The following is a 15,937-nucleotide window of genomic DNA, read 5'->3' on the forward strand; positions in this document are numbered from 1 at the left end:
TGCAGAAACGGGATGCCAGCTGGTCTGACCAGAGTATCCACTGACACGTGGCAGCCAAGGTCCATGGACTGGCTCCCCAAGAAAAGGGCAAGGTCAACTCAAAAAAAAAAAAAAGAAGTAATAAAAAAAAAATACCATGTTAACGATATATTACTAACAATAAGAATACCAAACGTTAGGGTATGGTACCAATTGAAGGGCTTCCCAGGGCTTCCCAGATTGAAACACCCAGAGGGAATGAGGCAAGATGGTGACTCAGTCTCCATTGCCAACTGAGGTGCAGACTGAGCTGAGGAAGGGGGGTGGTGGTAAAAGCCAGAACTAGCAGGCAAACATTCCTCACATGGCAGCTTACAGAAGGTGAGGAAGATCAGAGAAAGACCTGAATGAAAAACAGGCCACACTCTTCAATCAGAATATTTATTAGTCAAGAAAAAGGACCCAGGCTGCACCCCACTCCCGTTCCCAAGTCACTTGCTTAATCAAGGGACAGGATTCAAAGAAATCAGAGGTCTCAAATAAGCCAGAACATACCTGGATCTGGGGAAGAACAGTCATTCATTTCCTAGACCTAACACTGTAATTATATGTTTTCCAGGGAGAGGGGCCAATGAGAGTGGTGGATGGCCCTTCTTTGTCACAGCTTGGGTTCAGAGAAGAGTTGGAATAAACAGGTATTTAAAAAGAGAGAAGATGAGGAGGCAGGGGCGCAGGAAGGTCAAGGGCTGGTTTCACCCAGATCACACAGCATTGTACAAAGAACCAAGGTAGCACCTTGAGTTCTCGGGCTGGAACAAGGAGCTGAAGGCTCAGCACCCAGAGAGAGGAGAATCCCAGGGCTTCTCTTTCAGTCCTACTGTGATGAGATGCAAAAGCCCCCACCTCTGTTTCCTTCACAGAGTTCACAACGGTCTGTCCGAAGGCAAGAGGGAATGGTGACAGACCTAGAGCCCCAGCCCAGGTGAAGTTTCTCCCCATTCATTCCCAAAGGCCCTGCCCCAAAGAACTAGAGAAATACAGAGTCCCAGGACTCTGTCTCTGCTCCCCAGGTCCAAGAGGGAGTAGAGACAAGGCACGAAGACCCTGGATGCAAAAGTGAACATTTGTGTGGCCATATATAACATTATTTGGGAGGGAAGAAAGTGCATGCCCCACAAGGGGTGCCTTCCTTCATCTGGTAGGTAGCTGGGCCTTTGCTAGCAGCAGAAACCACATGGATGGGGCTCACAGAAATGGCCTGCACAATAGGCCTTATTACTAGAAAGAGAGAGTAAAAGCCTCAGCTGGTATGGCACGATCTCAGCTGGGATGACAGAGGGCAGAGGGCAGACTGCTCTCGCAGATGACACTCCAGCCTCAGGTCCCAGTGGTCCTGCTGACTCCAGACGTTCCCCAGGGCTGGGAATCAGGGACAAAACACGTGTTGTGTTTCACATGATCAGACACTGTTCGCCATTGGCACCTGGTGGGCCTGACAGATTGAGGGCGTCCAGGTCAAAGTTGAGGCCAGGAGGCTGGAGAAGAGACGGGGGGGGGGGGGGACTGAGATTACTGTTCTTACTTCAAATGAGAGCTTCTGACGGTACCTCCCCTGTAGCCATGGTGATCACCTCACATGCAATCATTAACAATTACAGAATTCCAGAAACTTGGACTCAGATTCAAATCTAGGGAAACATATACTCACCATCTCCCCAGCCAGCTCTTTTGGAGGATGGCCCAAATCCTGTAGCTGGAAAATAAGAGGAATTTGAGAAAGAGAAAATCCTGGAAGACAATACAGCACACCAATTAAGAATTTGAGCCATAGTCTCTCACCTTTCTTCTGAGGACCAGGCTATGTGACCTCGCTTGGGCACCCTCCTCCACCCAGGTGTGGCAGTGCGGCATGCCTCCCTGATACCTCCTCCACTGAACACCCAAACACACAGCACCAGGAGGCAGACGGCAAGGGGAGGCCTTACCTGCTGCATAAGATCCAGCACTAACTCAAAACGAGCCTTCTGAGTGGCCTCACTGTCTGTGGGGGTCTCTGCCTCAAACTGTTCACATATCTTGCCCATGACGCTATGTTGCTCCTGATATTTTTCAAACTGTTCTGGAGGAAGAGATTCCCGGTGACTCTGCAACCATTCTGGATACTAAGGAAAGAGAGAATGGGTGGGGAAGAATTAATGAACAATAGCCTGGGAAGGGCAACTAAATATAAAAAAACAATATAACTTGAAGAAACGAAGAAGATATTGAGGAAGGAAATACTAAAGAAGCGAGTACAGTGTGAGAAGCAGCACTGACTCCACCCACATCACCTGGCTGTGCTACCAGGAATATTTGAGCCCTTACAGGTCATATGTGATCTGTCACATATCCTTTCTTTTTTCTGTTCTGACTTTACAACCTTTAACTGTGTAAGAACCATTCTTAGCTTGAGAGTTGGATTTGGTCCACCCAGACCCTGGTCTATTGTCTCCTGGTCCACACTGTTCACATCACACTTGACCACACGTGGCACTGAAGAGCTACTATTCCTGTATTTTGTTTCTTCAGTGAAACCGTAAGCTCTTTGACAGCAGGGGCCATCCTTCACACTACTCTTAAACTGTTTGTAGCATAAATCAGTAAATCCTCAGTGAAACTTTGTTGGAGAAACAAATGAAGTTATTACAACTATGTAAGAAAGGGTTGGTCAGCAACAGTCTCAAACCAGATTACAGGAACGAGAGCTGAAGGACTTCCCTTTCTATCTTAAACATCTTCGGTGTGGTACCTTTATTCCCAGAGACACAGCTCCTCCCAGCTCTCCTGCTCCAAATAAACAAGAGTGAATGGATCATGCACTGGAGTTACTCTAGCTCTGTATGCTCTAGCAGACAAAGTAGCCCACAGGGGTTGATGCAATGGAAAACAAAGAGGGAAAGCAGAAATCTAAGTCCACAAACCTTTTCTGTAATCTCCTTCAGTGACGGGTACAGCACATCCTTGGACAGTAGGTTCTGCATGATACTCTGCATAATGGGGAGAATGTTCCCTTCCCCATCCCCTTCGTCCATGCCCAGCCCTTCCATGGCCTTGGTCAGTTCCTCCTCTGACATGCCTGAGTTCTAGAAAGGCCAGGAGAGAGGTGAGCAAATACAGATAGTCCCTAACTTAGGACCATTTTTTAACTTCATGATGGTGTGAAAGGAATGCACATTTAGTAGAAATCGTACTTCACATTTTGAGTTTGGATCCTTTCCCAGGCTAGCGAAACACAGATGATACTCTCCTGTGATGCTGGGCAGCAGCTGTGACTCCCAGGCCACCACGTGATCACCGGGGTCAACAACCGATGCACTAACAGCCATTCTATCTGCTTACAACCGTTCTGTTTTTCACATTCAGCACAGCATTCAATAAATTACATGAGATACTCAATACTTTATTAGAAAATAGGCTTTGTGGTGGATGATTCTGCCCAACTCTAGGCTTGTGTAAGTGTTCTGTAGTGTTTAAGGTAGACGAGGCTAAGCTGTCACGTTCAGTAGGGTAGGTGTATTAAATGCATTTTCAACTTATGTTATTTCCAGCCTATGATGGATTTATCAGGCTGTAGCCCCATTATAAGTTGAGGAAGATCTGTATATTGCCTTCTTGAGATGCTTACCACCCTTTCAGGTGGGAGAAAACGATTTACACTTGCAACAAAACAGTGTGGCAGGAACAGACTTTAGATGCTACCCAACAAAGTCTGTCTTTTGAGACTCTGCTGCTGATATGCCTGAGGGGTCCCTCGTGGACCCCACCCCTTTCCCTCACCTGAAGATCAGTAGCATTTTTGGCAAGTCCACTTAGTGTCTCCTTCAGGCAAGACGTAAATTCTTGTTGGGATGTCGCATCACTGCCTAAGAAAGATCAAGAAAGCCATATTAGGGGACACCTGGTGGCTCAGCGGTTGAGCATCTGCCTTTGGTTCAGGGCGTGACCCCGGGGTCCTGGGATCGAGTCCCACGTCGGGCTCTCTGCAGGGAGCCTGCTTCTCCCTCTGCCTGTGTCTCTGTCTCTCTCTCTCTCATGAATAAATAAATAATCTTAAAATAAAAAGCCATTTTAGATTTTAACTGTCTGCTTACCCAGACTGACTTGGTTATCAAGTAGATATAGATATATCTATAGATATATAGATATAGAAGATATAGAGATCTTCTATATAGTAGATATAGATATAGAACATTTACTAGTGGATCACTAGCACACCAATCTCTTGAATCTTCTGTGATTCCTAGTCATTTTCATGAAGCTACATGAACTGCGCATGTCAGTTTATTCTCCACGATGACACCCACAACACTACGACCTTTAAAATGGTCAGTCTTCAGTCATCTTTTCAATGTCTTTTCAGCCTCCTCCCTTTCATCATACCACGTTCCCATCCCTCTTCCCACCTCCCGGCCCCTCCCCACAGCAGCGATATGATGAGTGCTATCAGCTTTACTAAGAGACCTAGTGTTCTCAGGCAACACAGATGTCAGGACTTGGTTCACAGAGTTCCAGCCCTCTGGGCTGCCTTCTCACCCACTCTCCCTGCAGCCTCTGAGAGCTTCTGGAACTGCTCCACCAGGTGGGGCTCTTCCTCAGCCAACTCCTTCATTGCCTTCTCGAACTCTGCAGTGGCTTGGGAAGCCAGCTCGCTGTCGAACAGTTCCTGGAAAAACTTCTCCTGGGAGGCGAAGAGGGCATCCTGCAGGGAAGGGGTGGCCAAAATGCATCTCTTATTTGGCACCCCTCTGACACAAGCCACAGGCAGTGGCTCTGGGAAATGCAGTGCTTCTCTCCTGCCCGCCTCCACTGGACATTCTAACTACCTCTCTTAAGGAGAACAGTAAAAAAGGCATCTGGCCACTGAGGAAAGGGTATATATAGGATGGCATTCCCAAAACAATCATGTAAACCTACTCTTTTTTTTTTCAAAGAACTGCCTTGAGAACCCACCTCTTCATCATGGAAAGTCCCTGTTTACCAGGACTAAGGCCTGCAAGAGCACTCAGCACTCTAAGGCTGAGGCCTCCTCCCCCCATCCTCTCCAACCCACAGGGGCCTGCCCCACGTCTGCTCAGAGATGCACGCCCATCCCCTCCCATCCCTTAAAAGGGTGGAATTTATACTTTGGCAGTGTCTCCTGGCGATCTCTTCTGGGCCCCCGAAGCATCAGGGGCCGTGGTGGTAGGAGGGGGTGCTGGGGAGGGTTTGGCCTTATCGAAATCATCAAGAGCACCTTCAGAGACAAGAGACACAGTGTGTGTGTTGGGGGGTGGATGAGGATGCAAGGCTGCGGTGCGGGGGGGGGGGGGGCGCGTTCTGGGCAAAGCATTAGGAGAACAATCAATGTGCCAACCTTCCTAAAAAAAAATTTTTTTTTTGAGTCTCCCTCTCCTGGCCCACCCTTCAATCAGCTTCCCCACCTCCCTCCTCATCTACCCACCCAATTTATGGTGATCAACGGTAAAAGGAATCCCTTAGGGTGGAAGAGGAGGCATCTCTCCCAGAGCCGGGAGGAGAGAATTAAGAGTTGTGCAAACGCATCTCCCACTACACAGAGGCCTCCTTGCCACACTGTAACGATTTCCCAGAAATCCCATATAAACGTCTAAGGGCAGAGAGCACACATGTCCCTCAACCCCTGGACTCACTCTGGAGACCTTCAGAGAATGATTTTTGGCAAGGAAGCGGCAGCCACATGATGTTCCACCCGGCGTCCCCTGGGTCCTGGTGTGGCACAGACTTGAGGGCTAGCACACCGGACTCCCCGGAGGGCACTGAGGTCTCTCCTCTTACCCTCCGACTCAGCCCTGCCTCAGCCCTGCCGGGGAGGGGGGCGGAGCTCCCGGAGTTCCCCGCAGCCGGCTCGCCCCTGCAGAGAATGTGCCAATGCACAGGGCCACCTGGCGCTCCTCACCGTGTCTGACCGTCCTTCTGTCTGCCCACGTCTCTGTGACTGGGCAGGAGACAGAACGTGTTCACCTCTGCCCTGAACACCTGAGTCCTCACCGCCATCCCGCCTGCCAGGCTGGGGGAGGAGGGGAGGAGGAGGGGTGGCGGGCACGACATGGGCCCTTGTGGGCAAGCAACCACCCGAGGACGGGAGGGCCGGGGCGGGCAGGAAAGAACATGCGGCCTGAGTGGGGGCGCGGGGGCGGCTCTGACGTGGCGAAGGGCAGGTGAGCGGCGGCCGCCGACCCCAGGCGCCGAAAGCCGCTGCCGGCGGGAAGTTCGGTCCCGGCACCTGCGCGGCGAGGCCAAGGCGGGCTGGGGTCGGGCCGTCCCGCGCGCTGCCGCTCCCCCTGCGGCCCGGGCACCGCCGGTCTGACCCGCCGCCGAGGACGGAGACCGCGGCCCGCGCGGCCCAGGGGCTCGCTCCGGGGTCGCAAGGAGACCCGCCGCCCCCGCCAACCCTGCGGGAGCCTCCCCCGCCCCCAGGACCTCGGGGCTCGCTTTGCCCCGGAGGGAGCCCTCACGACCGCCCGCGTCGGGCCTCTCGTCCCACGAGCTCTTACTTTCCAGGAGCTCTTCCAGTTCCCGGTCCGCGTCGGCACCGGCAGCACAGCCCTCCTCGGCGGCGGCCATCTTGCTCTGTCCGGCTTGCCGTAGGGGGCGGGGCTCCGCGGCGCTCGGCCCGCCCCTCGCCCCGCCCCGCCCCGCCCCGCCCCCTCGGGCAGCCAATAGCAGAGCGGGCCGGTGCGGAGCCGCCATCTTTAAAGGGACAGGAAGCTTCGTGGGCTTGTGTTTTTGTTTTTGGTGTGGGTTTTTTTTTTTTTTTTTCCCCCTTCTCCTCCTTTCTGGCCGGGAACCGTTGAACTAACGGCATGGGTCACTTAGCAGCCCGGCTCCCTTTACCGCCGCCTCTGGCACTCTCCGGGAAGCAGCCGTTTCCTCGTCTCGCCCAGGGCACCCGGCGTTCGGGCCGCTTTCCCCCGCGGCCTGCCCGGCTCCCCGCCGCCGCCCCGCCCCGCCCCGAATTCAACCACCACGCGGGCCGGGACTCGCTCACTGCGGGGCCCTGGCGCCCTGCACCCCGCCCTGCACCTGCCCGGACCCCGGCGGGGCGCCCCCTCCCCCCCCGCCCCCCCCGTTCCCCAGCGGCGGGGCGGGGCGGGACCGGACGATCCAGGCCCGGCAACTGGGAAGCCGGCGCCGGCGGAGGCAGCCCCGGCAGGAAAAGCCAGTGTGCGCGCCTGGACCGAGCCGGGGACCCCGCAGACCCCGCAGCGGCGCCCCGGCCTCCCCCGAACCATCTCCTTTGCTCAGAACCCAGCGCCCAACCCAGGGATGCTGGGGCGCTCGCGTGGACGCAGGCGGACACCTGCCTTCCCTGCCGACACAGGGCGCCCCTGCCTCAGACGGAGGCCTGCGTTAGCACTTTGGGGGCATCCATTGCCTTTGGGACCCCGTGCTGGGCTCCGCGGACGTAGGGGGGTGGGGACCGCTGCTCGGAGATGAGGCTGGAGGCGGCCCGGACCGGCACACGGAGGTGTGGTGCCAGGTCCACGGCTTCGGAGAACCGTCGAGTGCTGCGGGGCGTAAAATGGGGAAATCACATCTAAATGAAGTCCCTTGGCGGCTTTCGTCCTTGGCTTCCCGAGAACACGCTGGAATGTGTGTCGAGCACCAGCTTAGGTACTCTCTGCTTCCCAGACAGGGCGCAGACTTTTTTTTTTTTAATTATTTCATGAGAGAGAGAGGCAGGCTCCCTGCAGGGAGCCTGACGTGGGATCTGGGACTCGTTCTGGGTCTCCAGGATCAGGCCCTGGGCCTAAGGCGGTGCTGAACCGCTGAGCCCCCCAGGGATCCCCCAGACTCCTACCTAAATCACACCTGTGCAACACGCGCTGTATTGTTCCGCCCCAAGGGCTGTGACTGAGGACAAAACATCCTGAACCCAAAGTCAGCTGAGCTAAGTCCCAGTCCCAATTCTGTAACCAACTGCTTTTGTTCAAAACCCTTCACCACTCAAGACCTCAGATGGCAACTACGTAACGTTAAAGTTCTTTTCAATTCTAAATTTCCATAAGGGATCCCTCTGATTAACCCCTTTCTCCCCAACACCTGCAGAATCTATCCCAGGCTTCCTTCCTTCAACTCCAAACCACTTACATGTGTCTTTCGAATGTGACTATAGTTACATCAATCATGTTACAGGTATTTCTATTGGTTTCACATTAATGTGGTAACATTAGCATGTTAATAAGCAAAGTACCAGAAATAAATGAGAACATGAAGTTGAAAACAAGCACGATTCTTCCTTTGCCTCATTTCTTAAACTTGCTCTGCTTTTCTCTCACTAGGGATACTCCTAAAACCTCATCTCCACATTTATTCATCACCTGCCTTTCTAATGTATACTGAATACTGTTGCAAAATAGTATTTTACAGCATTTTTTTTTAAAAGTAAGACTCCATGCCCAGCATGCAGCCCAACACAGGGCTTGAACTCACAACCCTGAGATCAAGACCTGAGCTGAGATCAAGAGTTGGACCCTTAACCAACTGACCCACCCAGACACCCCTACAGCATTTTCTTTATACCATCCTCTCACTTAAGGACTTAACTGGCTCCTCATTGTTTATTGCCCAACTGCAAATTCTTGCCTGATATTCACAGTTATTTTACATTTATCCATTTTGTTTCCCCAACAACTTGAGCTTCAGGAAGCACAGATTGTCCTCCTTTTGTTATATCCCTCAGTTCAGAATAAAGTTTGTTTGTATCAGAGTTAGTTTTGAGGGGATCCCTGGGTGGCTCAGTGATTTAACACCTGCCTCTGGCCCAGGGAGTGATCCTGGAGACCCGGGATCAAGTCCCACATCGAGGGCAGCCTTGGTGGCGCAGCGGTTTAGTGCCGCCTGCAGCCTGGGGCCTGATCCTGAGGACCGTGGATCGAGTCCCACGTCAGGCTCTCTGCATGGAGCCTGCTTCTCCCTCTGCCTGTGTCTCTGCCTCTCATTCTCTCTCTGTGTCTCTATGAATAAATAAATAAAATCTTTAAAAAAAAAAAAAAAAAAAAGTCCCACATCGGGCTCCCTGCATGGAGCCTGCCTCTCCCTCTGCCTGCCTCTCTGCCTCTCTCTCTCTCTCTGTGTCTCTCATGAATAAATAAAATCTTTAAATGAAGTTTTGTAATATAACTTTTAAACTTATAAAAAGTGTTTTGTGGGGTTTTTTTTGCCAAAATTTATCACCAACTTGCCTCTGTTTACAGAAAGAATGTTGACAGCTTGAGAATGTCATCAAAGCAGTATGCAAGTTCTTGAGGAGGCAAACTTTGGGGATACTAAGTTTCAGCAAGCAACTTTTAAAGCTAAAAAACACCAAGCCCTGTGTTCTTTGACGCAGGATTCCATTTCGAGGAGATTGTCCTACAGACACACTTCCCTAAACTGTACAATGTATGTTAAAGTTACTCATTGCAGCACTGTTTATAATAGCCAAAGATGGAAAACAATCCAAATATCCATCAACAAAGCAGGCAATTTACATAAACCACAGTAAATCATACAAGGGTACACTAGGCAGAGAAGAAAAGCAAGGGAAGCTAATATACGATACAAATATCTTAAATATGGTACATGATAAAACTAACAAGGTGCAAAATGATTTAGTATCGTGCTGCATTATGTAGAGCAGGGGAGCAGTGAAGAACGTATTTCTATCTGCTTGTGTATAGATAAACTGCTGGTACGTACAGGGACGCCCAAAGAGCAGCTCCTGGGGGAAGGCGACAGGAACTGGGTAGCTGAGGGAAAGAGTGGGAGAAGGATGTCACAATACTTATTACCTTTACTGAGTTTTGAATTAGATGAATGTATTTTATTGAAAACATGAGTTTAAAATGAAAAAAGGTACAAACTGTAATCACAGGCACAATATATCACTCTATCCAACTGTAGTCTTATTTTATTTATTTATTTATTTATATTTATGATAGACACAGAGAGAGAGAGAAAGAGGCAGAGACCCAGGAGGAGGGAGAAGCAGGCTCCGTGCACCGGGAGCCCGACATGGGATTCGATCCCGGGTCTCCAGGATCGTGCCCTGGGCCAAAGGCAGGTGCCAAACCGCTGAGCCACCCAGGGATCCCCCAACTGTAGTCTTAAAGCCACAAGCAAACTACTGTATTGCCAATGTAACCACTGTAAGATAATACAACGTATTGTATTACTAATTAATATACACATATGAATAACCTGTAAAACATCTAGAACAGCTCAGTAGGTACTGGCTGTAACTAGCAAAAGGGGGAAGGCTGCCCTCAGTAATGGAACAGGGGAGCTACTTGTTTTCTACACTCTCAGTTTAATATGTGAATAATATATGCTTTAAAAATGGGCATTTATTACTTTTTTAATTAAAAAAAGCTATCTGCTTTGGGGAGGCAGCTACATGGAATAGGAACATGAGGGTGTCTGAGAAACAAATGGGGTCACAAAATTCTCATAAGAAATTTATTAAGGATGAGAAACAAAACACAAGAACAATGGGTATAGAGAACAAATCAATAAAAGGTGATATGCATTTTTGGAAAACAAGTTTCTTCTCACATTTTAAAGTTTCTGGGCACACAGAGGGTACCTGCCTGGAAGGTCCAAGATAAACGGGGGATGGCAAGAGTTTGCTGTGGCTGAGCAAAAGATGGGATATTATTTATTTATGACACCCTGCTTCTTTTCAAAAGAAGATACAAAGGTGATGGGGAGGGAAAGAATAAATGCTGAAGGAATTTAGTAAGCAAATGCGCATCACTGAGTCTTCATTTATTCCTTGAAAGATCTAAGCCGGGAAGGCAAGACCAACTGTGATCATAACTGTAGTCACCTTGAGACAATGACAAATAGTGTAGACATTTTGATTAGTCATAGAAGACGAGAAAGGGATACTAGGACTTAGAGCAGGTGATCTAAATGTCAATAATTTGAAGGGTAATTGAGGAAGAAGGCGCTAGAAGGACAGAGATGCTGCTTCTCCGGAGGAAAATATGGTGATTGACCTGCACACACCAAAGGGGGCCTCAACGGAACTGCAAAGGGCTGATCCTTAAACCAATGACGTCTCTGCCAATCTCTGTCACCTGCGGAAAAGGAGACGGAGGGAAAAGTTAGGGATCTGTGAGGGCGAGAAACCCAGAAAGCTTACTCCCTCCGGTCCTCAGGGAGCACAGGAAAGTACGCTGTTAATGTCTGTGACTCATCAGTAAACAGCAGTGGGAGTAGCTCAAGCTTTCTTCAATACTGCTGCCCCAAGGAGCTCGAGGCAAATCCAGGAGAAAAAAAGGACCAACATGCCTCTTTCTCTTTCCTCTTCTCTCAATGGCGCGGATGCACTTTTGGAGGATGGTACTTACTGTAGTGACCTTGCAGATTTGACCCTTGAACTCAGGGGAATAGCAGGCCCCGCTGAGCGGACATTTCTCTACTGGCTTTCCACGGTAGATGGGCCGGTAGGATGCAGCACAGATGTCAAAAGGGTTGTGCATGTCATAATTGAGCTGGTAGGCATCCGTGGGGTTCTTCTCACAGGCAGACAGAATTTTGCGGGTCTGAAGGAAGGGAAAAAAGATTTTATTTAAGACGACTGCAAGTTGCACACTGCAACTCAAATGATCTCAGCGCCATGCTTTAGTAGTTTCTTTGATTCAAGATCCAACTGCACCAAGTGAATACAGAATATGTCTTTCGTACAGGACATATGTGAGGGGTCACAATCACCATTCCTGCCACGTCAGGATTTCCCCTTCTCGATAACAAAGCGGTTCCACAGATCTAGACCCATATTCCTCCACCCAAGTCTGAGAAATATCAGGGTCAGGACTCTAAGGGTTAAGATTGGCTTCCATTACCCAAGAGGAATGCTTTTAGTGAACACAAGTGCTGGCACGTGTCGGGGGGTGGGTAGCAGTGGTGGTACTGGGTGGCAGAGCTTAGGGACAGGAAGAGTGGACTCTACTGGTAGTAGGTCCCTCTTACACCTGCACCGTGTCTGAATGAGTTAGAAGTTCACTTTCCAGGAACAGAAGGAGGCACCCGTGCCACTAAGGAAAGAGAAGATGGCATTGTGTTGGTTCCTTTTGTGGAATGTTGCTATTCAGTGCTTTGTTTCAGAGGCAATGGCCTTGGCCCCTCCACATAAGAGCAAATCTGGTTCCTTTATGCTTATGGAATGATTTCCCATATACCTGTTGAGCCACCTCTGGCTTGGGCCCCAGTTCCAATAGGCGCCGAGCAAAGGTGGCAGCTGTCTTAAAGTTCTTGAGCTTGAAGAAGAGGTTGAGGGCCGTACGCAGCACCAGGATCATGTGCACAGGCTGCAGGTTTGAGTGGGTGAAATAGGCCGCCATCTGGTGGACAGAAGGAGGGACACATGCCAGGCTGACGCTACAGCAGAAGTAGGTCATTTACAGGCTGCTACCGGTGCATTAAACAGGATACACAGCAAACAAAACTAGGACTATACAGCAGAGGAGCTTCTGCCCCTTGGGTATGGAGGACTGAGGGAATGAAGAAGCGCAGAAGATACATCCTCTCCTCACAGAAGTGAGCCCAAATCTCTCGTTCTCCCCACACTGAAATCTGGGTTTAGAATTCAAGAATTCAAATCTACTGAAGGGGAAGGGGAAGACGCCTCTGTACGGTGCAGAGGCCCAGAGATCGTACCTCACAGATGCGCTTCTGCTGTTCCAGAGTCTCCTTGGGCAGCTTCTTCCTTTCTATCTCCATGCACAAACCCACGATGTACTCACGGCAGATGGTGATGAGCTGCTGGGCCTACAGAGAGGGGCGAAGCAAGGTCACGGTGCAGAGGCCAGGATATGAGGGTGCCCAGACTGGGACAAGCGGTGCCCCTCCTACCTCTGCAATTTCCTGTTTGTTGTCCACAACAAGAAGAGGCACGCTGAGAAGAATGGAACGGAACTTTTCCACAGCCTCCTCAAACTTGCCGACTGTGGTGAGCTGGTAGCAGAGCTGCAGCCGCTGAATGAGGTCGTTAAGCTTCAGGCCCACAGCCGGCACACCATTCTTCAGGCCTGCATCCTTCCTGGGAGTTTGGAGAAGTAGGAAGAAGAAAGGACAATGGGAAACCCACTCGGCTCAAAGGGGAGCAGGATGCAGATGTGTAAACCAAACCTCACGGGGCTTCCAGCCCTAGTTCTCTTCCTACTAGGGGACCTCAGTTCTGGGGCTTAACTGTTCCCCAGGCTGCTGTCTGAAATACCTCCCCGAGCTGGAGACAGCAGCTAGCAGCAAGGGCCTTACCAATTGCGATGAGGATAGCCATACATGGAGGGCAGGCAGGGCAGGGCCTGATAGGTGGTACGGCCGCGGGCATATGTCTGCAGGAACAGTTGCTTGTAGGGGCCGAACTGGGTCACCCCCACCTGGTCGTGAAGAAGCTGGAATACAAGAGGAAAGAAACACAAAAATTGCAATCCCACCACTGAAAAACTAGCTGACTTTAGGCAAGGTACCTAACTTCTCTGTACTCGTTTCCTCACCAGTAAATTACACTTAATTATAGGACCTGCCTTATTTAATAATACCTATAAAGTAGTTAGGGTAGTGCCTGACACACAGCCAACACTGAGGAAGCATTCGAGGCTACTGCATTTGTAGCTACTGTTAACTGCCATCATAACATACAGCTTAGTGTTCAAAACCCACACCTGTTCCTTCAAGGGTGCTGATTTCGCTGATGTGAGCCAGAAAGCAGACTACACATGAGGGGGAGGTGGTTGCGAAGACCCACCTGAAGAGATTACTAAGCCAAATGGAAAGCATGAAAGGGGAAGGCCTTATGAGGCAAGTTTCCTTAGGCAAGACCAGGGTTCCCACGATAAAGACACATCTCTGCCCTTGTGGATATATATTAATTTCCACTTGGTGAAGATGAGTCAACCGTCTTCCTGGGGATCTGAATGAGGAACACTCAACAAAAGCCAACGTTATTGCAAGACTTACCCGCATGGCTGTTTCAAAGGAGCCTGCCAGGATGTGATCAACTGGAAGCTGAGAATTATTGCACCAGATCTAACAAGAAACGGAAAACCCAAGCCAAGTGAAACTTTGCCCTTTCTCCTCCTAAACTATCCAACTCTGTCTCTAGAGCAGAGGAGTACAGATGCTCTTGACACACTAACCCGGCAGGGCCAGCTCATAAACAGTCATGCCCACGAGGCCGTGCCTCCCTGCTTACCTGAGCTGGGCTGGTTCCCTTGGTGGGGGGTACAAAGAACCCATCCTCAGCACCCCCAGCTGCCCCAGGGGGTATATCCTAGGCAAAAAACAGGTCAGTCATCTTATAAGCCATTCAAGCACTTTGTCCTGATAAATCTAAACATAGCCCTCTGCCTTGTTCCCAGCCTCAACTGCGGAGGAAGGGGGTGGTTGTGGGAGAAGACCCTCAAAATAGGAGCAGCTTCACCAGCAAAATGATACCCCAAAAAGTTCCAATTCAGACAACAAAGCCTGCTGCCTTTTCATAGCTGCTGTTGGCACAACCTAATTACCTCCTGCTTTCTTTCAAATTGAGAGACAAGCATCAGATCAGGAGGGTCTAGACCCCCCTCCCTTTCAGGAGCCTCAGGAAGGGGGAGAGGGGCAGTAAGGATACCGGCTTGCACAGGGAGAAGCAGAGGGACCCTTCTAAGGGTGAGAACCCCACGCACCAGCTCAGGAGGGAGCTCCAGGTCCTCTTCGACATCCCAGCCGCCTCCTTCTTCCTGTCCCTTGCCAAGAGCATCGTCCCCCAGACCTTCTGTAGCTTCCACAAACCCGTCTGTAAGAAAATCCAGGCTCAAAGTGGATTTGCAAAGTGATACAATCTTAGCCCAAAGAAATCACAATGCTGGGATCTTTGTGGGTCCCATGGTCTGGAACCCTGGGACCAGGGTTCACCCCATGACCCAGCCCCTGTCCAGGCCACCATCCTGCTAGGAGAGTCCAAGAAGCACACTCTTACCTTCATCCAGCTGCAGCTCCGCATCCTCTCCCCAACCCTCGGTGCCAACAGTGTCAATGTCAATGTCAGCCGCCAGTGCTCCTCCCTTGCCTATGGAGGGAAGGAACAAAAAGGAGCTGGTTATAGCCAAGCAAGTCTGAAATCTGGCTGCTTCTACAGGCAAGCTGCATCCTTACCAACGCAGGTGCCAAGGCTCTGTCCACTTAACGTTCTTATTTTTTATTTTTGTAGTATATATGCTATGCTAACTTGCAGTAGGTTTCAAAGTGAGAGGGAATAGAAAAAAGATGGAAACAACTGGCCTTCCTGCTCCCAAACCCTGCCTCTAAAACCATTTTTTTTTAAGATTTTATTTATTTACTTGAAAGAGAAAGTGAGCATGTATACGAGCGAGGGGGTGGGGCAGAGAGAGAGGGAGAAGTAGGCTCCCCAACTGAGCAGGGAGACCAATGCACGGCTCAATCCCAGGACCCCAGGATCATGACCTGAGCCAAAGGCAGGCGCTTAACTGAGGCGCCCCTCTTAACCCACTTTTTCCTTAGCAACTCTTAGACTAAGTTTCCTGCTGAGATCTCTGCTAAGCTACCACCACCACAAGTGCATACGGGGCATGGGGACACAGGGTTGGTGAGAGATGGAGGAACAAGCAGGACTGGGCACAAGACGCCCAGGAGTCTATCGAGGCTGTCAGCCAAGAAAAACAAGCCAGTAGACATATCCAAGAAAACAGGAGCAGGTAAGGATGGGAGTGGTGGCAGGTGGTAGCACATGTCTGCATACACCCGCATGCCAGAGCCTGAGGTCATTGCCCTGATGCCTTAAGACTGCACATCATGAATGACAAAATACTGATTGGGACTGAGTGACCACATGTACATGGAAAAGCCTGAAGATGCACCTAAATGTTCAGAGTGGTGTTGGAGGCCTGGACTAAGACACAACATTCTTTTCTCT

The 15,937-nt window shown here is 50.4% G+C and overlaps 2 protein-coding genes across 6 annotated transcripts in view; both read right to left on the minus strand.

The window, feature by feature from the left end:
- Nucleotides 1-406: 406 nt before the first annotated feature.
- PEX19 (peroxisomal biogenesis factor 19) lies at nt 407-6,856 on the minus strand. Of its 2 annotated transcripts, XM_077886819.1 has the most exons (9): nt 6,531-6,856; nt 5,667-5,887; nt 5,142-5,251; nt 4,552-4,717; nt 3,796-3,881; nt 2,940-3,101; nt 1,965-2,141; nt 1,688-1,732; nt 407-1,514 (listed from the first exon to the last, which is right to left on the minus strand). In XM_077886819.1, exons 1-9 carry the CDS (start codon nt 6,839-6,841, stop codon nt 1,431-1,433), a joined length of 1,362 nt encoding a protein of 453 aa, XP_077742945.1. In that variant the 5' UTR covers nt 6,842-6,856; the 3' UTR covers nt 407-1,430. The 2 variants fall into 2 exon arrangements, with proteins under 2 accessions (XP_077742945.1, XP_077742946.1); XM_077886820.1 differs by lacking the exon at nt 5,667-5,887 and having other exon boundaries at nt 6,531-6,681.
- Nucleotides 6,857-9,927: 3,071 nt separating this feature from the next.
- Nucleotides 9,928-15,937, minus strand: part of COPA (coat protein complex I subunit alpha) — a 42,594-nt gene continuing 36,584 nt past the window's right edge. For all 4 annotated transcript variants that reach the window (XM_077886616.1, XM_077886614.1, XM_077886615.1 and 1 more), the window contains exons 24-33: nt 14,984-15,073; nt 14,691-14,800; nt 14,219-14,296; nt 13,984-14,052; nt 13,282-13,418; nt 12,877-13,063; nt 12,682-12,792; nt 12,204-12,365; nt 11,373-11,567; nt 9,928-11,099 (exon numbers count right to left, since the gene is read on the minus strand). In XM_077886616.1, the coding sequence (XP_077742742.1) occupies nt 11,040-11,099; nt 11,373-11,567; nt 12,204-12,365; nt 12,682-12,792; nt 12,877-13,063; nt 13,282-13,418; nt 13,984-14,052; nt 14,219-14,296; nt 14,691-14,800; nt 14,984-15,073 (1,199 nt within the window). In that variant the 3' untranslated portion in view covers nt 9,928-11,039. The remainder of the gene's footprint in view (nt 11,100-11,372; nt 11,568-12,203; nt 12,366-12,681; nt 12,793-12,876; nt 13,064-13,281; nt 13,419-13,983; nt 14,053-14,218; nt 14,297-14,690; nt 14,801-14,983; nt 15,074-15,937) is intronic.

The sequence above is a fragment of the Canis aureus genome, chromosome 38 (genome assembly GCF_053574225.1).
Source record: "Canis aureus isolate CA01 chromosome 38, VMU_Caureus_v.1.0, whole genome shotgun sequence".
NCBI classification, from domain to species: Eukaryota; Metazoa; Chordata; class Mammalia; order Carnivora; family Canidae; genus Canis; species Canis aureus.

Coding starts and splice junctions, on each gene's coding strand:
- PEX19 (XM_077886819.1), bottom strand. CDS start 6,841: ATGCCGTTAGTTCAACGGTTCCCGGCCAGAAAGGAGGAGAAGGGGGAA. Junction 4,718..5,141: donor CGCCAGGAGACACTGCCAAA/GTATAAATTCCA, acceptor CCTTCCCTGCAG/GATGCCCTCTTCGCCTCCCA. Junction 3,102..3,795: donor AAAATGCTACTGATCTTCAG/GTGAGGGAAAGG, acceptor TGGCCTTTCTAG/AACTCAGGCATGTCAGAGGA.